This window comes from Trachemys scripta, chromosome 11 (assembly GCF_013100865.1).
Source record: "Trachemys scripta elegans isolate TJP31775 chromosome 11, CAS_Tse_1.0, whole genome shotgun sequence".
In the NCBI taxonomy this organism is placed as follows: domain Eukaryota; kingdom Metazoa; phylum Chordata; order Testudines; family Emydidae; genus Trachemys; species Trachemys scripta.
The window spans coordinates 75,017,179-75,041,949 of record NC_048308.1 but is presented as its reverse complement, the minus strand read 5'-3'; the positions used below and the strand labels follow the sequence as shown (position 1 = coordinate 75,041,949).

Genomic DNA, 24,771 nt, shown 5'->3' with positions numbered 1-24,771 from the left:
AAAGCCTGTGTAGGGGAGCTCATTTTCCCTTGCAATGCTCTGAGTCCCCTAGGATGCAGTCAGACCATAGATGGGTGCCCCCTGCCCAGCTTCTCCCATACGAGAACCTAAGGGTTAATAGAGAGGAAGCTAATGAGGCTCCAAGTTGGACTGGCTGATCTCCACCCCGATTCTCAACAGTTCTGACCAAGAGAGCTGGAAACCATGACTCGCTATCTTTGTTCATTTTAATGAAATATATAAAACAAACACACAAAATGAAGAACCTAAACTACTACCAGCACCTCGCTCTTGGGTACACAGTACAGGCCAGATCAGGAAATCTGTCAGTCAACAAGGATCCTGCTTTGTAATCAAATCATCCGTTCAGCCAAATCATCAGAATAATACAGCAGAAAATCAACCCTTCGAAATCCTGAAACAGGAACCAAGGAGGCAGCTGTCCATTTAGTTATTCATCTCAGCTACTGAACTTCACCCAGGCAGTGGGATCCGCACTGAGCCGCTCGAATATTTCAATACTAACACCAATTGATTGTTCACATTTAAGCCACAACCTCAGAGCTTCCCTCTTCGATTTCACCAGTATGTGGCTAACCTGCGTGGATGTGACAGGTTTCATACACACAGGTACTTGCAGAGCCCCACTGCAGTACAATAGAAAGGCTGGGATGACACCCAGTTTGTAAAAATCAAAACACCAACAATTAGAAAAAGTAACAATAAGACATTGAAATTGACAAGTGATGGAAACTCTGCAGCTTTTGGACTCCCCTGGAGTAGGAGCTAAAGCTGCAGTCTAGGTTACGGGGTCACAGGCTCAGTACTCCACATTCATAAGCAGCTTTCTCAGGTACGGGGAGAGAGGTCAAGGCTGGCACAGCCTGTTGCTGATATTATGACTTCCTTCCCCAGAGGGGATCAGTCTCAGGGTCCTGGAATGTCCATCTTTATTTGACCGGTTGCTGGTGCAAAAGAGCTTCTGCCTTTATCTTGGTCTTTATGGTTGAGGATTCCAGCTCACCCCACATTACAGTCACTCCCCTGAAGTCTCTGGGCACATGAGGAGTGAAGGATGCCTTGTTTACAGACACGGTCGCCTGATCCGTTTCAAGTGAGGCTGACGTTGGGTTATCGTCAGTTTGGAAAAGTCCCATTAAAGCCACCAGTATTCTTAAAATATTGGCTGTTGCGAACCCCAAAGATCTCCAAAATGAAAGAAATCCAAGGACCGTATAGAAATTACATTAGCCTGGCCTGGGGGTTAAAAGGCTGAACAGTGACAGTGGGCTTCCTTAAAAAAGAAAAAGGGGTCTCAGCTGCCATAAATATAATGGGTAGCCAAAATAAACAAAAAACCTGAACAAACTACCTATTGCCTCATGCATCCACTGCCATTCATAAAAAGAACCGTGGACATCTCCTGACAGACGTTATACATCTTCACTTTGCAGAGATGGGAGGAACTCAGTGACCCATACTGTCTAACTGGGTGAAAGGTTACACAACTTGTTGCCTTATTCATTTTACTTTAGAGCTTGTCCGAAAAAATTCCATTTGAAATAGAAATAACTGTCTTCTAAACTGGGTCCGTGTTCTCCTCTACGCTATTTCTCCTAGACATTCCCACACCTCAGCCTTGGAGTGATGTTTTAGGTCAGAACTCCCCAGTCCAAAGGGGATATATGACATCAAATAAACTTGTCAGGACTGGCCATCACTTCGTATAGTACTAACAAAAAGCGAATCAATGGAAGTCACAGGGTTCCAATATAATTCAGGTAACCCCTAAGTTAGGCTTTAAGCAATAATGAACTTCATGTTTAACTTCATTTTCGCTGGAAACGAAAACATAGTCAAAGATTATACAATCTTATCATACCTGTTCGTTTCATTTAAGCCCCATTTCCAGCAAGCGAGCACTGCGTAAATGTAGGCTACACCAGCCTAGGAGCTTTCCACACCTGTGAGTTCATTGATCTCTGGTTCTTCTGAGAGAAGTGTTGGTGGAAGGGGGCTCACGCTCTGCGGGAAGGTTTGCATCATGAGAAAAAGGACCTCGGCTCTATATTCACTCCTGCCGATCGTTCATAGTAGCAGGAAGTGGAGGCGGAGTGGTACAACTACAACAGATACAAGAGCAAAATGAAGTGACAAGAGCAAGCACAGAATCAGGACTCANCTTGGCTCCATCTCCCAGGACATTGCAGTCAGCCTTCGCCCCTTCATTGAAGGAAAGTTATATGGGCCTGTGGTGCCCATGCTCCACCAATATTCATGAAGGTGAGCCCAGCTCCACCAATGTTTGGGGCCCGGGCCCCGGGCTTTGGGGGGCCCCGCGCCATGGGTCAGCAATGTGGGGTGCTCTCACCGCAGGGGCAGCTGCATGCTGCAGAGAGGCCCCAGCGCTGACCCGGCTCCCAGCCCAGCCTGGCCAATGGGAGCTGCAGGAGGCGGCGCCAGAGCTGCCTGGCCACGCCTCCCCAGCAGGGAGAGGGAGGAGTCACAGGCAATTGCACCCAGCCCGGGGCAGAGAGGGGCAGCAGGAGCCTGTCCCTGTCAGAGACACGCAGACACAGCCGGGGGGCTGTGGGGACAGACCGATGGAGCCGGGGGTGGAGAAAGGAGCAGTGATGGGCACCCCGGGGCTGGCATAAAAATACACAGTACAGAGGGGCTTCCTGAAGGGGCTATAGCAACCCCCCCCCGCAGAGCAGACCTGGCCTGGGGCTGGCTCCATCCATCACTCCCGCCCGCCCCACAGAGACCCACACAACCCTCTGCCCCCTGAGAGACTCTAATGGCCCCTGTGGCCCTGTCACCCCCCTCCAGAGAGCCCCCCTTTGTGCCAGACAACTCCCCTCCCCCACTGTCTCCCCTGCTCCACAGCTCCCTACAATCTCCCCCTTTGCCTCCCCCCAGCCCATTGGCCGGGGGGGCTCCCAGTCCCTGACTGGGTTAAACTCCCAACTACTACTCATTAAATAGCAATATCAAATACTGATATAAAATCCTCTGCAGCCTGTGCCCCATTTCTCCACATTATTGAATAATTAACCCAGCCCCGCCTTCCAGCAGCCCCTTCCCTGTTGCTGCCTCCCCCAACTCACTACAGGAGCTGCCTGCTCCATCCCGCTCCGTGGCCCAGCATCGCCCATGGCTCCCTGCCTCCCATGTCAATGGCAGGGCGGGTGCATGGTGGGGTCAAGTGCAGATTTTCAGCCGCTCTGGGCGCTGCCAGTGTGGAGCAGGGACCCTCACACACAGAGCCCCCCCTTGTGGGGCGGGGGGGGGGAGTGACTCCTCATCCTGCTGCATCTGGGGCTAAAACCGGATCAGGTCTGGCCCAGTGTCCCACTAGCACTTGGGAGACCCCGTTTCCCAAATGGGGGAGGCTCCTGGCTCTGATGGTCACCACCAACTGGTCAATTCTAAGAAGCGTAAAGGGGGAAACAATTTGATTCTGAGACATGAGGGGAAAGTTGGTCACTGGGGAGGCTGACCCCCTCCCCCTGAAACACCCCAACATGGAGAATGACTCAGGGCAACAGCTTCCCTCCAAAAAAGAAGTTGCTGCACTTAAAACGTGTGAGGGAAAAAATCCCAACCAGAGAGGAGTTTCTATCAGTAACTGGTAATTACGTGGGAAAGAGCAAAACCGGAGGAGATTTGACCTCCGGGTTCAGTCATGAATGAGATGTACAGGGGGAAACAATCTGATGCTCAGACCTGAGGGGAAAGTTGGGCCTTTGGGGGTTGAGCTCCCCTCCCCCACACTGGGGCAACAGTTTCCCTCCAGAACAAGACCTGGCGGCAGACAGGGACTGGGGAGCCCACAGCCGCAGAGGATTTTCCATCAGTATTTGAGAATTAGACAGAAAGTGACACAATTTGAGGAGATTTTATATCAATCACCAGTAACGAGAGAGACGGGGCCAAGCTGAAGGGGGTTTTACATCTAATTTGGGAATTCAATGGGAAATGGGGGAAATCTGGGGGGGTTTGGTCAATGATGGGTTATCAGAGAGAAAAGGGCGAAATCCAAGGGAAATTTCCATCCACACTCAGTTACTACCTAGGATGTGCTGGGTCCCCAGACCCTGCCATTGACGTGGGCAGCAGGGAGCCCGGGGTCATGCCGCGTTACCAGGACAGGGGGGCTGTAACCCCCTGACCATAAGGGGGGCTGTGACGCTTTCTGGGGCCTGGCCAGGGCTGAATCTGAGAGCTAAGCTGGGGCCCTTGCGTGAGGCGGATTCAGAGCAGCCCTGGGAGTGGAAAAGCTCCGTCAGACCCAGCCAGCCTCATGGATCACCGGCCCCCTCAGACGAGACAGACAGCGGAGCACGGCGCCCCACCCACAGGGCCTGGCCTGGGGCCTGACGTGTCGCCAGCTGGCTCAGCAGTGGGGCAGGGAGACTTTGCGGGAGCCTTAGCAACCAAACAGACACCACAGAGGTTACGGCAGCCTCGGCAGGTGGCCGGGCAGAGACAGTTCAAACCCCGGCCACCTCATGTGTGTGGATTAGTGTCACTGGCTCTGGGGGTGTCTGCCATTGCTGGGGTTTCTGTCCAGCTGAGTGGGCTGTGGGGCAGGGTGAGAACTGGGCACGTCTTTAGGCAGCGAGCACGGTGTCCGTGTGGGGGGTGGCCGCCATTAGCTCTCAGGAGCCACCGCCGTTGGAGTAGCAGAGCAAAGAGCCCGGCTCACCCGCGGGGGGGCGGTGGGGAGTTCAACAGGGAGACACCCCCCTTGGCCGCGGGCCCCGGGAGGTAAAGCCCCCCTCCCCCCAGTCTGTACCGGCCAGGGCCCCGGGTACATGGAGCTGGGCTTTGCATGGCAGTTGGGAGGGGTAGCAGCGGGGGAGGGGCAGGTAACTGGCAGTTGGTCGGGGGAGGGGAGCTAGGCTGGGAGGGGGCAGCAACTGGGACGGGGGGCCTGGGGATGGACAATTTCATTTGGGGATATTTGCAACTTGAGGAAATGGGGCAGAACCTGACAGGGGAGGGGGGTGACAGATAAATATTCAACAGTTTGTGAGTAAAGAGAAATCTGAGGGAATTTTATCTCCATATTTGATAATTAGAGACAAAAAGGGGCAAAACGGGAGATAATTCTATTGTCAGTATTTCTGACAAAACCTGAGGTGATTTTATTTCCAAATGTGCGAATGAAAGAAAATGGCAAAAACTCTAGGTGATGACTCGTGTCCACTAATTTTTAAACTGGTCGTTCCTGAAACTGATCTGAAGAGGGGAGAATAACTGGGGGGCTGAGCCCCGTTGTGCGTCTCTCAGGGCACAGGGGAGGCCTGACAAGATCCTGGAGCTTTTCCATCCTGAAAAAAAAAACAACAACGTTCTGTCATTTGTCTGTTCCCCTCCAGCAGCCTCCGAGCAGTGGAGCCTGGTCTTCCCTGCTGTTTCTGGGGCTGGTTGGGGACCTCCACGTATATCAGGTTTCTCATTTGAAATGGAGGGGCTGAAACTGGAACAAGCAGATCTTTTCCCCCAGGTGTTTTGCAGTTGAATAGGTGTCACAAAAAGAAATAAAATCTGTTTGAACTGACAGAATGAAACTAACTCCCCCTCTCAGTCATGTCATTTAAGGCCACGTGTTTAAAAGTAGGTAGGCACCTACAGATGCAGATAGATGCCTCGTGGGAGATTCAAAATGCCTAATGACCATTAATTTTATCTGTATCAACAGGCACCTATAACTGAGGAACTTTAGTGCTGTAGCAACCCTGGCAGTGTGCAGAACTGTGTCTGCCCCGCCTCAGTTTCCCTTAGTTGCTTCAGGGATGGAACCTAGAGCTGTCAGTAGATTTGTCTGTAGCTCCAGTCCTCCAGCTGACTTAGTCTCTTTGCTTTCAGGTTTGAGAGGAGTCTGGCCCCACCCAAAGTGCTGCCGGACCCTTTAGTGGGGCCTTTGTCCCAGGGATTTAGGCCTTTGTCTCAGGGCCTCTCCTGACCCCTTTTCCATTGCTCCCCCTGTACAGGTTTCTTACTTCAACAGAGTAGAAATAAAGTAAGCTACAGCAGGAACACAAAGGTAAAGTCCATTATTCCTGTTCCCTCCCGGTCAGGGTTCTCAGCAGTCTCTACCCACATCCATCCCTGGGTGGTAGGGGGATGCAGGCCCACCCTCTCCTGTGGGTCCCAGCCCAGGGAGCCTGAGTGATGCAGTCAGGGACTGTATTTAAATCACCTCCTGCTTCCTGCCTCAAAGCCTTTCAGGTACCTCCTGCCTGGTACCTTCTCTGATCCCCTCTGGCAGAGAATTGCTTTCTGTGGGCAGCTCCTCCAGGCCTCCCCTTCCCTGTGTCTCTCTGGAGCTCCCCCAGGGGCAGATCCTGGCCAGAGCTGAGAGCTGGGTGAGGGCAGCAGCTTCATGATATTCACACAGTTCAGAGAATTTCCTCTGTGTTTTGAATCTTATTACCCTGTAAAATTACATTCCATCCTGATTTTAGAGGTGCTTCTTTTACTTTTTTCTTTATAATAATGTTCTGTTTTTTTAAGAATCTGATTGGGGTTTTTAGTGCCCTAAAAAAACAGAACATTATTATAAAGAAAAAAGTAAAACACAGAGGATTCCCCTATAGGCAAAACTTTAAAGTTTCAAAAAACAGGAATAAACCTCCCTGTTAGCATAGGGACAATTCATAAACTAAAACAAAAGATAATCTAACGCATTTCCTTCCTATTACTTACAATTTGTAATCTTAGATGCTTAGTTCAGGTCTGGCTTTGGGAGATGTATTTTCCCTGGCCTGATTCCTCGCTGACCCAGAGACTACAGAGAGAGAGAGAGAGAAAACAAAAACCTTCCCCCGCAGATTTAAAAGTATCTTCTCCCCTTATTGGTCCTTTTGGTCAGGTGCCAACCAGGTTATTTGAGCTTCTTAACACTTTACAGGGAAAGGAGGGATTTGATGCTACCCTTAGCTGTATGTTTATGACATACCCTGAGAGAGGTTTAAATGTTACAGATCCCAGGGGGCACAGAGCCGGGGTGACCCTGTTCAGAATTTATCCCTGACCAAGGCTGGAGTCAATGAGGGTGGGTCACCGACATGTAAAATCACCAGGGCCAGGGCCTCATCTGCTCATTGGGAGACCCCAGAGAGCCCTCACCTGGGACAGGTGTGGTCAGACAATGGAGCCACTTTTTCCCACAGCAATCAGTGGCCATTCATACCATGCTGGCATAGGTGCTGGAACTAAGGGTGGGAGAGATGTGGTTTCCATTATATACACGGTTTACAGTTTGGTTCAACAGCTCTGCTCCCCCACTATAAAAACTGTTCCAGCATCTGTGCACATTGGCTTGTTTTCCTCAATATGTCCATTCTACAGTAGTGTCTAAATGCCCCGAGACGGGGACCCCGTTGTGCCAAGCACTGTACACACCAATAGTGAGCAACCAGCCCTGCTCTCAAGAGTGCATTACAATCTAATAGACCAGACAGCTCCACAGGTGCAGCCATGGTGTGAGTGTGGTATGGACCGGCTGCTGGCACAGTGACATTTGACCCTGCTCAGAGCCAGGGCTGACGAGGACTGTGGGGATAGAGTTATGAAAAATTAAAAGTCTTGGTTATAAGCTGATGTGATACATAGGGTACATAACAAGAATTGTTCCAGATTAAGGTGTGTAAGTCTTTAAAAGTGGTAGGGAATAAGTGATCTCGGGTACGCCACCCATAGAGTGTATAGAGTCAGAGTCAGTAGCGGAAAAGTGGATATGGACATGGGTGGAGTTTGTCCCTCTGTCCGTTGGTGTCTGGTGGGTCCTCTATGGACAGATACAGTCTGTCAGGGAAGGAAATGGGTTATTTCCCTGTGTCCCTTGTCCGGCGGTCTCATTCACGCATCCTGGTATTGTCGGTGTCCTGTGATGTGTTCGATGTATATGTCCCTGGACCATCTGATGGCGTCAGATGGTCCATTAACCAGGAGTAGCACTGACCGACTCCACATGCTCTCAGCACAAGCTGACTGTTGGGGTCCCATGTGCCCAGGACTCCGACAATCAGGGCATGGATTTAGACCTCGTAGTCCTGGGCTTTCAGTATTGGCCAGCAGGGTGTATTTCTCCACCTTCTGAGATTGGGTCCCGTGGAAGGCCTGGGTTTTATTCTCGAAGGGCACCGTGACGGCCACCATGATGACCCTCCTCTGTTCTTTGCTGGTCACAACGATGTCTGGGCATAGCTGGCTATCCGTTCCGGGGATGGCACGTTTGATGGTGATCTCCCCCAGGCTTCTTGGGATGGCTTTGACCAGTCGGTCCTGGATTGCGGCGTGGCGTAACTGCCAGGCTCCTGAGTGGGGCTGGCAGCCGCACATGACGTGGGGCAGGGTCCCGTTGGAGTAGCCACACTTCTGCAACACTTGTCCCAGTTCCCATGGCAGATGGCTCCGTTCAGGGGAACGCAGTTGAGCCGGGCCCTGTGGATGAACCACCAATCAGCAAACTGGGTGAAGCTGCCCCTGGGTAGGAAGTGATTGCTGGCATCCCATTTGCTGATTACCTTGCCCTGGTCCGGCTTCTGCTTTAAGTTGTCGGCATAGTGACAGCAGATGGCATTCTTCAGGGTCCTCTCCAGCATCATTCTGGTGGTTAGGGTGATGATGCTCTTTATGCTGGTCTGAGCTCTTTATGCACGGTACCAGGAGTCCCAGTTCCCGGCGCTCCTCACACCACATCTAGCGACAGCCGATCCTCTTCCCTAGCCATTGCGAGGCATTGCAGACACAAGACCAGAACGAGGACAGGTCTCACTCTCTCCCGATCTCTGCAATACTCCTCACCGTCGCGTCCAGGCACGTCAGGAGGCGGAAGGTGTGGGTGATCACCGCGACGTTGCACCGGTCACCCATCCGAGGGGCGTTGGTGCCATATTGCCTGTGCGGGATGTAAACGGGACCAGTGCAGCCTGGAAATACCCTGTTCAGGAGAGGGGGAGATATGTCTCCCCCCAAGAGAGATGACGGGTGGAAGTCTAAGAGTGGGTGTTGCTGGTGGGCCACAGAGGGGGAATCCAGGTACAATTGCCCTGAATGGTGAATGAGGTTCTTACAGCAGGACCCTGCAGCCAGCACTTCAGCACAGCCAACTCCAACCACCAGCTGGCTGGAACTGCCACCCAGTGTATTTAACACAACTTAGAAACCTCTTGCAGCTGAAGAAGGAAGGAAGCTGGAGAAGGGGGTAAAGGATTTCCCCTCCCTCCATGGGTAGGGAAGGGAGAAGGGTCATCTGCCATGGAGTCAGCCCCCCGTAATGTTACAGCAGAGATGACTCATACCTGCTGATACAGGAGGAGTACAACGTGGGGGTGGGGATGTGACCGCCCCATGTGTCACCTCCGGATGGAAACTTCCAACCCCAGCAGGCAATCGCACGAGCCTACAATCCCTCCAAGATGCACACCTCCACGGGCATGTAGGACACCACCAAGGGCCACGCACTTAATTGGGAGAGCCATGCTGGCTTGCACCCTGCACTCAGGGGTTTGGCCACAGGAGGGCCTGGAAGATGGCAGTGGGGTGAGGTGGGGAACAGGGGAGTGGGTGAGGGCAGAGGGGTGAGGTGGGGAGTGATGGAGGAGCTTGGGCATGCAGGGCTGCAGCAAATCTCCCACCCCCGGCACAGTGGTGTGCTGAGGAGACATGCCTCTCTCCCCAGTCCCGGAGCTGCTGTGGCAGGAAGAGGCACCTCTCCCCCATCCCAGGTGCTGCTGCTGCGGGGGAGTGGGGGGAGGTGAGGGCTGGGGGAAGTCCTCTCCCTGCTGCAGCCCCAAGGAAACCTGCACCCCAAACCCCTGATCCCCAGCAACACCCCACAGCCCGCACCCACAGCCGAGACCCTCATCCCTGCACTCCAATCCACTGCCCCAGCCCTGAGCCCCCTCCCACACTCCAAATCGCTCGGCCTCAGCCCCGCCACACATCACCTCCATATTGGTGCACATAACAAAATACATTCCGCACATGGATGGGAAAAGTTAGAGGGAACATCACTGCTGGTTCCTGGGGGACTGAAGCCACAGGAGCGGGGATCACATGCCTCTGGGCCAGGTCCAGCCCAGGGAGACTCAGAGCACCGCAGTGTCTGCTCGGAGCTCCGGCCCCTCGCAGGCCCCTCAGCAGGGGGAGGGGTGTGGGCAGTGCTCCTACCATGGGCTGAGCAGATGTTCCCTGCTTCCGGTTCTCACGCTGGTTGAAGGTAGCCATTCGGAGTCATGCAGCAGCTGCCCGAGAGAACCCGTCTGTGGAGGGAGCAGTTACAGCCCACCCCCTCCGCTCCCCACCCAGGCCCAGATGCTGGGGACAGGGCCAAGCAAGCTGGAACCGCACCCCTCCAGTACATTTCTGGATTGCTTGGTCCCTTTCACCTTCGTTTACAACCTTTCAAACCAAACCCCACAAACTCAGCTGGGCCTGACCAGACAACTATAGGGCAAGCCAGATGGGTGTGCTGGCTGGGCCTGGCCCTGACAGTGACAGTAGAGAACTCCACCATCACCCCAATCCTACTGAGAGATACCCCCCTTCAACCATCCCCTCATCAGGCAGACAAACTGCCCCGGCCCACCTCCTTTCCACCCATTCCCCACTCCTGAAAGCCTGTGTAGGGGAGCTCATTTTCCCTTGCAATGCTCTGAGTCCCCTAGGATGCAGTCAGACCATAGATGGGTGCCCCCTGCCCCGCTTCTCCCATACGAGAACCTAAGGGTTAATAGAGAGGAAGCTAATGAGGCTCCAAGTTGGACCGGCTGATCTCCACCCCGATTCTCAACAGTTCTGACCAAGAGAGCTTACTGGAAACCATGACTCACTATCTTTGTTTTATATATTTCATTAAAATGAACAAACACACAAAATGAAGACCCTAAACTACTACCAGCACCTCGCTCTTGGGTACACAGTACAGGCCAGATCAGGAAATCTGTCAGTCAACAAGGATCCTGCTTTGTAATCAAGTCATCCATTCAGCCAAATCATCAGAATAATATAGCAGAAAATCAACCCTTTGAAATCCTGAAACAGGAACCAAGGAGGCAGCTGTCCATTTAGTTATTCATCTCAGCTACTGAACTTCACCCAGGCAGTGGGATCCGCACTGAGCCGCTCGAATATTTCAATACTAACACCAATTGATTGTTCACATTTAAGCCACAACCTCAGAGCTTCCCTCTTCGATTTCACCAGTATGTGGCTAACCTTCTCCTGGTGGCTTCCAAAGATAAAAAACTTAACAGAGACAGACCTTACTACACAGAATTAATAGAGACAGACCTTACTACACAGAATTAATAGAGACAGACCTTACTACACAGAATTTTGATGATATCTATCTGACAGCTTAGGTTCTTTGAACACTTTCACAGAATGAGGAGCACATTCAATCATTTTGATGGGCAATATTTTAGAGTTATTTAGATTTGGGAATTTTTTTCTAGTTCCTTCCCTGCGTGGATGTGACAGGTTTCATACACACAGGTACTTGCAGAGCCCCACTGTACCACTGCAGTACAATAGAAAGGCTGGGATGATACCCAGTTTGTAAAAATCAAAACACCAACAATTAGAAAAAGTAACAATAAGACACTGAAATTGACAAGTGATGGAAACGCTGCAGCTTTTGGACTCCCCTGGAGTAGGAGCTAAAGCTGCAGTCTAGGTGACGGGGTCACAGGCTCAGTACTCCACATTCATAAGCAGCTTTCTCAGGTACGGGGAGAGAGGTCAAGGCTGGCACAGCCTGTTGCTGATATTATGACTTCCTTCCCCAGAGGGGATCAGTCTCAGGGTCCTGGAATGTCCATCTTTATTTGACCGGTTGCTGGTGCAAAAGGGCTTCTGCCTTTATCTTGGTCTTTATGGTTGAGGATTCCAGCTCACCCCACATTACAGTCACTCCCCTGAAGTCTCTGGGCACATGAGGAGTGAAGGACGCCTTGTTTACAGACACGGTCGCCTGATCCGTTTCAAGTGAGGCAGACGTTGGGTTATTGTCAGTTTGGAAAAGTCCCATTAAAGCCACCAGTATTCTTAAAATATTGGCTGTTGCGAACCCCAAAGATCTCCAAAATGAAAGAAATCCAAGGACCGTTTAGAAGTTACATTAGCCTGGCCTGGGGGTTAAAAGGCTGAACAGTGACAGTGGGCTTCCTTAAAAAAGAAAAAGGGGTCTCAGCTGCCATAAATATAATGGGTAGCCAAAATAAACAAAAAACCCGAACAAACTACCTATTGCCTAATGCATCCACTGCCATTCATAAAAAGAACCGTGGACATCTCCTGACAGACATTATACATCTTCACTTTGCAGAGATGGGAGGAACTCAGTGACCCATACTGTCTAACTGGGTGAAAGGTTACACAACTTGTTGCCTTATTCATTTTACTTTAGAGCTTGTCTGAAAAAATTCCATTTGAAATAGAAATAACTGTCTTCTAAACTGGGTCCGTGTTCTCCTCTACACTATTTCTCCTAGACATTCCCCCACCTCAGCCTTGGAGTGATGTTTTAGGTCAGAACTCCCCAGTCCAAAGGGGATATATGACATCAAATAAACTTGTCAGGACTGGCCATCACTTCGTATAGTACTAACAAAAAGCGAATCAATGGAAGTCACAGGGTTCCAATATAATTCAGGTAATCCCTAAGTTAGGCTTTAAGCAATAATGAACTTCATGTTTAACTTCATTTTCGCTGGAAACAAAAACATAGTCAAAGATTATACAATCTTATCATACTGTTCGTTTCATTTAAGCCCCATTTCCAGCAAGCGAGCACTGCGTAAATGTAGGCTACACCAGCCTAGGAGCTTTCCACACCTGTGAGTTCATTGATCTCTGGTCTTTCTGAGAGAAATGTTGGTGGAAGGGGGCTCATGCTCTGCGGGAAGGTTTGCATCATGAGAAAAAGGACCTCGGCTCTATATTCACTCCTGCCGATCGTTCATAGTAGCAGGAAGTGGAGGCAGAGTGGTACAACTACAACAGACACAAGAGCAAAATGAAGTGACAAGAGCAAGCACAGAATCAGGACTCAACATTTGTACTTCCAGCTGTCTGAAACTGGAGCCTGACACATTGAGTCCCTTCTCCGTTACCGTCGTCCTAACAGCATGGAAGTCCTTGGTGCTCAATCAGGCTGGGGAAGGAAAGTCCCCCCTAAAGGCATCAACTATTTTTCACTTTGCATCATGGAACTTTGGATCCAAATAGTGAAGGACCTGCCAATGTAGCCCTGGCATCCGTTGGGACTGTAATCAGTGACACTGAACTAGGGAGTGGTGTTAGAAACAAACAATTTTACCTGGACCGTCGTTCATCGCAGCTTCCTTCTCTGGGGCGACAAACTACTGGGCGTCTGCTATAATCAGCCCGAGTTCTTCCAAATCCTTGGCCTTGGTCAGGGTACGTTTCCATTCCTCCGGACAGAGTCCTTTACCAAACCACCCAACAGCTGGGCTGAGTTAGTGAGGAATGGCTTCTCCAAACATGCCCAGTTTGTTTCTTTAATCTGGTGGCACAGGGTGTAAGTTAGGGACTAGAAACGCTCCTGCTTCAGAATCCCCATAAGCCACCAAAGGAGGGGGAACTTATTAAAAATAGATATTCTGCAGTTATCTCACTATCAACACGGAGTTCATTTCAGTCCACATTTGAGCATCTATCACGGGCAAGTTCACAAATGTAGTTCTGTTTTCTCCACATCAACAGACAGGGACAGCGTTTCCAAATAGGCCACACACACCCAGTTACTTCAGTTAGTTGTGCAATCGGGGGTTGCTGTTGTTCAGAGCGGACGGAGGCCTAAACCTGCTCCTGTTTCCTTGGCAGCAGGCCCAATGGCTTGGAGCAGCCTCTCCTGGTGCGTGAACTGAAATAGAGCTTCTGCAATGTCATCATGCAGCGGTGGGGGGAAAGCCAAAAATAAATTAAGGAAGGACTCTTTTAGCTAACAGTCATTTCTCCCAAAGTCCTCAATAAATCCGAGCTACATCCTGGAGAACAAAACTGATATTCGATTATGTGACCAAATGGTCTTCAGGAGAGAGAGAAAAAGCTGCAACACGGAGCGATGTAAGTCACTTTCTCTTTCATGAAAAATGAAATTCCAGATCAGGTTACATCTGATGACTCAGAAATCCGGAGAGCAGATTCCCCCATTGCCTTCTCCTCTGATCCATTCGAATCTGCTTCAGCAACAGCACTTTGTTATTATGGAGTTGTTATTGGGGGGGGGGCGGGGAAAGCATCATCGTAATAAGGAAAAACTGCCGACCATCTCATCTGCAAAGAATCCCAAACCAGCAGGAAAAAGTCCAGAAGTGGCTTTGTCAATAGACAGCAACTGGGATTTAAACTCAGAATGATGTCACAGTGTTTGGGATCCACCAGGTCTGGGACACTTTCATTGCCAGCTCTAATGAGTCAGATTTAGGATCAAATTGATACTAATTGCAGAGACGCTCTGGGGGTAGAATAGAGGTGGAGAAACTCCACTGTGCCTCAGACACAGGCCAATGCTGCTTGAGTCAGCAGATATAGTGATGGTGACGGGGAAGGGGGGAATCCCTCCAACTCACCCCATTTCCTTCCGGAGTCACAGAGGCTGAAATGATCCATCTGTCCCACTTCTGCTTCTCCTCTTTGTTATATTGAAATCTATTGTCAATAAGGAAACTGATAAAAGTAAAAATACCTGCTGCCCAGCACCACCTGGACCAGCGTGAGCACAACTGGGAAGGAGACATTTTGTCGGCAAAGGGGGGACTTGGTGACTAACAATCGCTCTGCTACTGGGGTGACAATATAAACGTGATGCTCAGGGATTGTCCAGACCAGGAAAATGGGTGTCCATTAGGACAGGCCAAAGGGGAAGATGCCAGCTAACCCCAAACCCTGTGCCCGGGCTATGTCAGCACTGCAAACATAGCAGTGTGTTTACATCAGGATAGCTACCTCCAGCATGCCGACACCAAGGGAAATCCTAGAGCAGAAGACAAACCCCATGTCCATTTTCACTCAGTGAGGCGACTTGTGGTCACCCCAATTCCCCCCACCTGGGGCTGATGGAAACTCCTTGCTGGAAGGACACACACTCCCATGACTCACAGGAGAAAGGAGTTGGGGGAAAGGAGCACGGGACTAACCCCAGAGAAGGGCGACCTGTAAAAGGCACAAATGGGCAACACACAAGGCAGTTGAGAGAACAGAGGGACACAAATGGTGCAAACAAATCACATGGTCACTATGTGGGAATTAGCAAATGTGTTTTGTTTTGTTTTGTTTTAATCTTTTCTCCGCCCTACACAGAGTTTCTATGTTGTCTCTCTCTCCTGTGAACACTCTGATGTCTTTTAAGGGGTGAGCTCCGGGTGAAACTTTTCCCGCACTCAGAGCATCTATAAGGTCTCTCTCCTGTGTGAATTCTCTGATGTACAATGAGGTCTGAACTCACACTGAAGCCTTTCCCGCAATCACAGCATTGATAGGGTCTCTCTCCTGTATGCCTTGCCTGATGTGTAATTAGGGTTGATTTTTGCCTGAACAGTTTCCCACACTCACAGCACTCATAGGGGCGCTCTCCCGTGTGGATCCTCTGATGTGTATTGAGGGATGAACTCTGTGTGAAAGTTTTTCCACACTCAGAGCACTGATGAGGTATCTTTCCCATGTGGATATTCTGATGTTCAATAAGGTCTGACTTTACAGAGAAGCTTTCCCTGCACTCACAGCATTCATAGGGTCTCTCCCCTGTGTGGATCCTCTGATGTTTATTAAGGGCTGAGCTCTGAGTGAAGCTTTTCCCACACTCACTGCATTCGTAGGGTTTCTCTCCTGTGTGCAATCTGTGATGTCGAATAAGGTGAAAGCTCTGACTGAAGGTTCTCCCACACTCACAGCATTCGTAGCTTCTCTCCCCTGTGTGGATCCTCTCATGTTTATGAAGGGTTGAGCTCTGAATGAAGCTTTTCCCACATTCACAGCATTTGTAGGGCTTCTCTCCTGTGTGGATCTTCTGATGTGTAATAAGACCTGAGCTCCGAGTGAACTTTTTCCCACACTCACTACATTTATAGGGTCGCTCTCCTGTGTGGATCCTCTGATGATTAATAAGATCTGACCTGTCGGTGAAGCTTTTCCCACATTCACAGCATTCATAAGGTTTCTCTCCTGTGTGGATCCTCTGATGTTTAACAAGACCTGAGCTCCGAGTGAACTTTTTCCCACACTCACTACATTTATACGGTCGTTCTCCTGTGTGGATCCTCTGATGATTAATAAGGGTAGAGCTCAGAGTGAAGGTTTTCCCGCACTCACTGCATTCATGGGGTCTTTCTCCTGTGTGGATCCTGTGATGTCGAATAAGGTGAATGCTCTGACTGAAGCTTTTCCCACACACACTGCATCCATAGGGCCTCTCTCCAGTGTGGATTCTCTCATGTTTTAAAAGGCCTGAGTGGCTAGTGAAATGTTTTCCACACTCAGTGCATGTGTTATTTCTCTCTCCTGTGGGTATTCTCGGCTGGGCTGTGGTTTCCAGGAGGTCCTGGTGAGTTCCCCGACAATTAATGGAGTTACCCACTTTCTCCCCTGGCTGGTTTCTCTGCTCCCTCTCTGGCCTGTGCTGACTCTCACAGGCTTTGCCCTGCACACGATGCCGGGCCACATTCGCTCTGGAGCCGTGCGATAATCCCCCATGTGGTGCCACTTGCTCAGAATCTTCCTGCTGAGGATTCTGCTTCTTCTCCCCACTCACCATCCCAGCACCTGCTGAGACAGAGAGAGAAACCGCAGAGACAGGGATGGAAAGGGGAAAACAAACCAAAATTAGAGCTGGAGAGAGAGAAAAGAAACCTAGTAGCTGGATTCTCCACAACTCTTCCCCACAGGGGAGAGAGGAGGGGAACAATTCTGCCTCCACATCCCCTCAGGGAGGGAGCTCTGCCAGGTGTCAGTCAGGATGCGCAGGAAGCCATAAGCGACAGCTGCCCTGAGGATACACGGCCTCCTGGGGATACTCCTGAACCCCGAGAGCTCACAAGGCTTTTAGGGACTCCCAGCTGTCTCCTTCAGGCCCTGAGAGCTTTGAGTTGGTTTAATGATCCCTCACCTGCGCAGGCACCTCTGGGGATCTCTCCTTCCTCACAGCCCTGGAGATCCGGGACCCACGGCTCCTCCCCTCGTTCCAGCTGGGAGATCACATCAGGTTTGGAAACTGGACACCCTGCTCAGGGGAAAGAAAACAAGGGAGATCAGGGAATTCATGGGATGTTTCTATTACTTTAACCCCAGCCCATTTTGCAGCACGGAAAGGCTGGGGACAGCTCCCCAGGTGCAGGAGACTCTCCGTATGAGGGATTTAACTCTCCCCATCTCTGCTGGGAACACACACAGCCAGACACTGCTCAGCAAAGGGGCTCCTAAAACAGAGAGACAGGAACTCCACGTTCCAAGAAGTTAAGGCCCCAGCCAGAGGGGAAGTTATCCTGGACCTGCTTCTTCATCCCAGAGAGAAACCCCGAGAGAATGGGGGAGTTGTAGGAGAGCCGGGACCGGTGAGCATGGGCTGGTGGGATTCAGCACAGTGAGGAATAGGAGGGACGGGGGGTGTCATTGAATGTCGTATCTCAGGGCTTGTCTACACTTGAGACACTGCAACTCTAGCACTGTAGGGAGTTAGTGTAGACACTGGGCTTTCCTATCAGGGTAGGTCATCCACCTTCCCCAGCGGCAATTGCTAGGTCGACAGAAATATTATTTTTTGTTTAAAGATCAACTTTTCTAACTACCCTAAATTCCACAGGTTTTTTTGGAACGTCTTGAAATTTGTTGGGCAAATTTTTCATGGGCATTCAAGGAAGAGTTTGTGGTCCAAATATGGGGTGATTTGTTACAGAGTTTCCTAAGATACAGCCCCCACACATACGAGTAGCTTTTTACAAAAGCATCTTGCTCTTGTAACATTTGCTTGCACACAGCTGGGACTAAAACGACCGTTCTGATTCCCCCCCGACTGAGCTCAGTCACTTGGCGTCGATCTCAGTTAGTAGGTGGCCCCCCCTTGTTGCTTTGGGTTGGCTGTTGCTTTGGGTTGGCTGTGGTCAGTGAACCTGAGCTACCTCCATGAATGTGAGATTGAGCCCCACATCTGCTACCTTTCAGACAATGCATGTTGTCCTTTTTTCTTGCACTCAGCAGAAGTTCACCTTGGAAGTCTTGCCCTCTGTTTACAAAATATTTGGGTTCAGAGTCACATTTTAAAGTGGTCTAAAATCCACACAAAGTCTTCCCGGTCTACACTTAAAAGTTTTGCCAGCATAGCTCTGTCAGATGGGGGTGTGAAAAATCACACCGCTAACTATCATAGCTATGTCAGGAAAAGCTCTAAAGTAGATGCAGTTATACTGGCACAAAATCCACTAAAAATCAAGGTAATTAAATACCAATGAACTACATTCATGCCGTTAACATTGCCCAGTGCTGCCTCATGTCTCCCAGCATGTGGATGGGAGCTAAACTTAAACCTTTGAAAACTAGGAAATTATAAGTTTAAATACATGCCACACCTGCAACAGAACCTTAACTCTGCCCTTCCTTAACTCTTGAGATGGCACTAAGCATGGAAAATAGTTCAGTAAGGCTGGTGTGAAGGTTTACAAACTACGAATATAAGAGGCATTCTCCACCTCAGGAAGTCTCCAGGTCAAAACTGGCTGCCTTTCTGGAAGATGGTTTGTTCAAACACAAGGGGTTCAGCTCAATACAGCAGTAGCTGGATGAAATTCTATAGCCTGTCTTACACAGGATGGATGAATTTTCCTTTCTAGCCATAAAATCTATGACTCTACAATAAACATGAGCAAGGACTGAGAGAACATGTCATTGTTTCTGTTGTGTTCCACAGATGGGAAAACCAGCATTTATCTGCATGCCCCCAGCTGTGTGCACTGTGTCAGCGGTAACCGAACGGTGCGAGGATCAACTGGAGCAGCTCGGCAGAGCTGTGACTGTGGCAGGAAGAGAAGTGCCTATCAACATTGAAGGACCTAGTCTGCCTCATCTCAGTGCCGGGTGTTGTCGGTGAAGGTGCACAAGGGTGTGTTGTTGCCATGGAGACCGTCAGCAGCCTGGTGGCGCACATGCTAGTAGACTCCAGGGTTGATCAAGGACAAAGTGAAGGCAATGACGCAGAAGGAACACTCAGGGGGAGGGTAAGGGAATGTGTAGCGAGGAGGCGTGGCCTGCCTCAGCACTAGACCTGGGGGGACCACAACCCACCCCTTGGGCTGCAGAACAGGAAAGCCACACCCGCCTCGGCCAGAAGCACATCCTGCAGCTTACGTGCGCTGGAGCTGCCGAGGGAGAGGGATGCTTCCCACACCGCTGCTGGAGCACGAGATCACGGAGGAGCTCCCAGCTCTGCTGCCTGAGGACTGGCCTGAGCTCCCAGAGCCCCTGATCCCAGGGGGACAAGGACACATACAACACAGAGGTCCCAAACCCAGAGGAGGTAGCAAGTAGCCCATGGAAACCAGATGAGTCTGGTTGGGCCTTGGCCGGATACTAGGCTGGTGTGTGACAGGCAGATCCCTGCTGATCCTGTGGTGGACCACTCCGCCACTGTTATGGCCCTGGGCTGGGACCTAGTGGAGTAGGGTGGGCTCGGGTCCCCCTACCTCCTGCCAGCCCACCCCTGGGGGTGTCAGCCTCCCTGCATTAGGCCAGAAGGCCTGTGTTTGGTGCTCACCCCTGCCAGAGCCCCTAACTGCCTGATGCCCTGCCCTGACTAAGGGCCTGGGCTTCCAGATTATGTTACTCTGCCCTGACCATAGGCGCCCATTTACCAAGTTGCCAGGGGTTGCTTGACCCCCTGCTCCACGTCTGGCCCTGCCCCTACTCCACCCCTTCCTCCAAGACCTCACCTGCCCTGTCTCTTCACACCGCTGTCCCGCCCTCCTGCACACTGCGGAACAGCTGATCCCTGGCGGGTGGGAGGGGAGGTGCTGACCCTCAGGGGTTCCAGTGTGTGCAGAGTCTGCCCCTGACCGCTGGTGCCCTGCCCTGCCTGAAGACCGGGTTCATAGACTCACTCTTGCCCAGCCCAGAGCCAGCAGACTGAGCTCTGAAGATGGCTCATTTCCCCACTAATTGAGTGCAGTGCTAAGGGCTCCGCAGGGCCTCCCTGAGGGCCAGACCCGGAGGGACGGCCCACAGGATTACAGAGCGAGGCCAAGCTGGTTTGTATGGAGCAGGCTCAGTGTTTGAGTGATGGCCGGGGGTCATTACACTGAACCTAAATCCAGACTTTTCCTTAGCAAAGAGAAGATGTCAGACGCCATGTTGTCCTGCCCCTGTGCTCTGTTCCCAGAGCGTCCTGTAGCAGGGGAGGGCAGAGCGCTGGTGTGTGTCAGGGGTACGTTGGGGTGTTGCTCATAGGTGCCGACTCCATGGGCGTGCCGGGGCTGGAGCATCTAGGGGAAAAACTGGTGGGTGCTCAGCATCCGCTGGGATAATCAGCTGTGGCAGCCACAAATCAGCCCTTGCGCATGCAGGGCCCCCTCAGCCTGTCCCAGGGCAGAAGCATTCACTGTTTCCAACCCATCAGTTTGGTGGGCATGGAAGGGGCGGGGGAGCCAGCCTCCCCACGCCCGCTGTTCACCCAGCATTCATGGAGCCAGCAGATGAGCGCTTTTGCAGCAGTGTGCGGCTGTAATTCCTAGCCCGGCTCCTACTGCAGGTAAAGGTGGTCCCTTTCCAGGGCAGAGGGAGCAGGGCGCCATTTAGGGAGGGCAGAGGGGGAAATGAACTGCTGCTCCCCGTCCCCACTGTCACTGGAGGATCCGGAAGCCTTAGCTGCGAGCGGAGCTAGAAGTTGCTTTGGCTGATAGGGCTGTTCCGGAGATCAGCAGCTGGGAAATGTAAATTCCCCCTTGTGCCGGCTGCTGCTGCTCCGTGGCTGGGAGCCAGAGGGGAGAGCTGTATCGTTCTGTCCACTCCCACCCCTTTGCACACAGAGGGTCTTTAATGGGGTTTCCAAATGCCCCCTCTGGCTGAGCGGCTGAGATCCTGTGCCACTTAGAAACCCCCCTGCCAGCCCCCGCAGCAGCGCTAGCAGCCCAGGCACCAGAGGGGCACTCAAAGCACCGTGTGTGGGGAAATAGCTCCTTGTCACCCAGTTGACAGGATGAGTCGGGGGGGAGCAGGTTCTGGCAAGCCATGGCCAAGAGAAGGGACCTGATGATGCTGATCTCCTGAAGTCTCTCCCACAAAGTTGGTCAGTTTTATTTTCAGTGTAAGAGTCTATTTCAGGTCTGTTTAGTCTATAATAGTCTAATTCAGTTGTATTTTGGTGAAACAGTCATTTCAGTTGTTCCCGAAGGAAATCAGAGGAAGTTACTGTACAGAGCTCTGCTTCTCAATCCCCACATAACAATGTTTGCTTTCTCCAACTGGGCTATGGAGCCTGGGGATATTTGTTTTAAACAATTCCTGGAGTGCTCTTCGTTCTATCTGTTTTTACAGCCTTAGAACAGGGCTCTTTACTAGCTTCCATAATAGCTGAGTATGCCCTTGAAAGGACATTGTTCAGAGGGCAAATTTCCTTAACGTGTAAGATGCAGCGTGTCCTACTGTATTTTCATTGACGCATGGTTAAGACTCATCCAGTTGGGTCACTGTAGATACATACTCAGGATTTCTCTATCACATTATAAAACCAAACAGTTTCCAGAGGCTAAAACAGGCTTTTAGATCAGTCATTTGTAAAAAACTGAACTTGCATTTACATTTGTTTTTATGTTTTGAATCTTTACTATACCTTGAACAGAAGTGCGTTTTCATTTGTGCTGGAGAAATATCAAATGCAGTGTATAAATAGATTGCAATGTTTAAGAGCTGATTTCTAACTCCTGAGTAACTAATAGGAAAAGAAGGCACTGCCATTGGAGAAAGGTGATAACATTTGTATGTTCTGGAAATACACCTTCAGGTGTCTTAGAGCTGATGGGAAACACACAAAAGGAAGTATTTCTATACACAACGTACAGTCAGCCTGTGGGACTCCTTGCCAGGGGGTGCTGTGAATGCCAAAACCTTGATACCCCCATTGCCTGTATCACCACACAGGCATGAATGGATTTAGCCTAGGAGGCAGGGTCAGCATGAGCCCCATTGGGCAGGTGGGATCTAGGGCACCCAGAGGTGAAGTGACTTTCTCAAGGCTAAGCAGGGAGGCTGTGGCAAAGCAGAGAATCAAAACCAGAACATCTGAGCCAGAGGCCTGTGCCTTAACCACTAGGCCACCCTTCCTACCCTGAGGCAGGAGAAGCTCCTGGGCTGCTTTGAGTGCGTGGGTGCAGGTGGGTGCTAGAGAGAGCCACCAGGAGAGGGGGAGCAGAGAGAAATGGAGTTGGGGTGGGGGTTCAGTGACGGGGCGGGACCAGGTTGGGGCACCAGCCGGCAAAACCAAGTCAGGTAATGCTGAAACAGGGCAGAGGAGAGGTGGCATTGTGGGGATGACATGAATCTGAACTCTGCATTTCCCCTTCTAAGAACCGAGGGGACAGGACTCCTTACCCAGCGAGGTCACGTTCTCATAGTTCTCCTGCATGACGTCTCTGTAGAGGGCTCTCTGAGCGGGGTCCAGCAGGGCCCCCTGCCCCGCGGTGAAATACACAGCCACCTCCTCGAAGCTCACCGGCCCCTGAAAGAGCCCCACTCAGAACCTGCTGCCCCAGCCACAGCCCCACTACTCACGGGGGAGAGGAGCCAATCAAATGGAAGCTCTGAGTAGCTCGCAGTCACCATGGTCCCACCCCCACCCCACTCAGAGCATCCAGGAAACAGCAGGGTGAGGGGACCCTTGTCTCTCCCAGCAGATCCAGCACACACCTACTAGCCAGAGACCGATACAGGAGGTGGAGCCCTAGCAGGGTCCAGGGAGAGCTCCCTGGTAAGGAGCCCAACACCCTCCTCACTGTGAGGAGCTGGATACGAAGGGCCAAGTCATCTCCCCTAAACCTCACTGCTGAGTGCCACCTTCCTATCGCACAGCAGCCGCTGGTTACTCGGGTCAGGCTCCAGCACTGGGAGTCTGGCCCGTTTTCCTAGCCCCACCTAGGTGGGTTGAGTCCTCTTCTATAAATTAGGGCATTTCACCTCCAGACCGCATGGCTCTGATCCTAGACGCCAGGCCAAATATTAAACAAGGCCCAGCAAGTTTGCCACCCCCCGGCCTCCTCCCTTTCTCCACCCTGGGAATTTCCTGCCTGTTCAACCTCCAAACCAGACAACCCAAACCTTCCCACCCCCTGTGTACTGCTGCCCCCTCCCTCCTGCAGCAACCCACCAGCCACCCCCCGAGAATCCCTACCTGAACTGGCTCCGCTGCAGCCATTTCTCTGCCCTGTGCCAAGGGAGAACGGGACGAGCTGGAGCGAAATGTGGAGTTATTCTGCAGCCTGGTAAGGCGAGAAGGGAAATGGGGGAGGTTTCAGAACAGGCTTCAGTTAGTTTCACACCACAATTCCCCCGGGTTTTTTCCCAGCAGACAGACACCCTAGATTCTGCCATGCTGGGAAAACGTTTGATCTCTTTATTCCAGCGTAGACCTGGCCCCTCCTGCCAGGCTGAGCCCACAGAGACATTTTTAAGTCTCCCAGTAACAGTCTCTGAACAATATGCTAGGGGACAGCAGAACAACGGGGCTGGGCAGGCCCCATGGGGGACTTGTTCCGTCCTTCCCTTCCTGTGCCCTGTTGCTAGCAGGGAACGGCCACCCCATCCCCGAGGCAGCCGTGTCTCTAGGCTCCCCGAACAGCCCCCAGTGACCCCTGATCCCTTTTGGGGAATGGCTCAGGGCAACGATTTCCCACCCAAACAAGGAGAAATCGCTGCTGATAAAATGGTGGGAAACCCCCCAAATCAAAGACTTTAAATGGCCATTTGAGACCTTTGCAAAAATAGGGCAAAAACCAGAGAACAGAGAGTTCATTTTAGGAAAAGCAGGGGTCTCTCCCTGGATTTTATATCCAGCCATGACAAGGAGCGAGAAAAGGGGAAGCACCAGCGAGAATTTCTACCAGGATGTGAGGGGGGGGGGGCACAAACAGGGAAAGGATGAAATAACTCCCCCCCACACAGACACTTCTTCCCCCCCGCTGCACAGACAGTTCAACCCCCCACCCCACTGACCTTCCCCCCCTTGCAACTCCGGCTCCCCCCTCCCCGACACCACCCCCTTCCCCTCACAGGGGACCCCCCCGGGCCCTGGTCTCTCCTCCCCCCTCGGCTCCCAGGCGCCCTTGTGCGGAGTCACTTTCCCCGGGGTCTCCCCCCGGCCCCAGGGGTTACCCCGTGTCCGATCTCTGGGGCTGTCCGCCCCACTTCCCCCCCACCGCTCCCGAGCCCCGTCCCGGCCCTTCCTGTGCGTCCGGCCGGGCTGCAGCCAGTGCCTGCCCCGGGATCGCCGGGAGACGGAGCGACACGGGCAGCGGGGCCGGGCCCAGATCTCCGGCCGGGGGAGGGGCGGGACCCACAGCTCCCTGCCCCCCATGGCCAGCCTCTCCCTACCCCCCATGGCCAGCCTCTCCCCANTGTGGCACTGCCACAAAACAGGCAGGAATCGCCGGCAGGACAGAAAGTAGCTTCGACTGAAGGAGCGAGTCTGCCTGGCTGAGGAGAATCCCAAACCGTGGGCCTCTGGGGCCAGACCCTCGTGGGTCAGAACTCACTGGG

The 24,771-nt window shown here is 51.8% G+C and overlaps 1 protein-coding gene across 12 annotated transcripts; it reads right to left on the bottom strand.

The window, feature by feature from the left end:
• Nucleotides 1-209: 209 nt before the first annotated feature.
• LOC117884625 (zinc finger protein 501-like) lies at nt 210-24,185 on the bottom strand. Of its 12 annotated transcripts, none has more exons than XR_004647608.1 (5): nt 21,854-22,435; nt 18,192-18,259; nt 17,147-17,260; nt 11,236-16,806; nt 210-598 (listed from the first exon to the last, which is right to left on the bottom strand). XR_004647608.1 is itself a non-coding variant. In XM_034785113.1 (4 exons), the coding sequence occupies exons 1-4, from the start codon at nt 23,429-23,431 to the stop codon at nt 15,338-15,340; spliced, it is 1,734 nt and encodes a 577-aa protein (XP_034641004.1). In that variant the 5' UTR covers nt 23,432-24,185; the 3' UTR covers nt 10,850-15,337. The 12 variants fall into 12 exon arrangements, 8 of the variants coding, with proteins under 8 accessions (XP_034641004.1, XP_034641005.1, XP_034641006.1 ...); XR_004647610.1 differs by lacking the exon at nt 210-598 and adding an exon at nt 5,113-5,339 and having other exon boundaries at nt 13,340-16,806; XR_004647607.1 differs by lacking the exon at nt 210-598 and having other exon boundaries at nt 10,850-11,281; nt 11,340-16,806.
• Nucleotides 24,186-24,771: the final 586 nt, after the last annotated feature.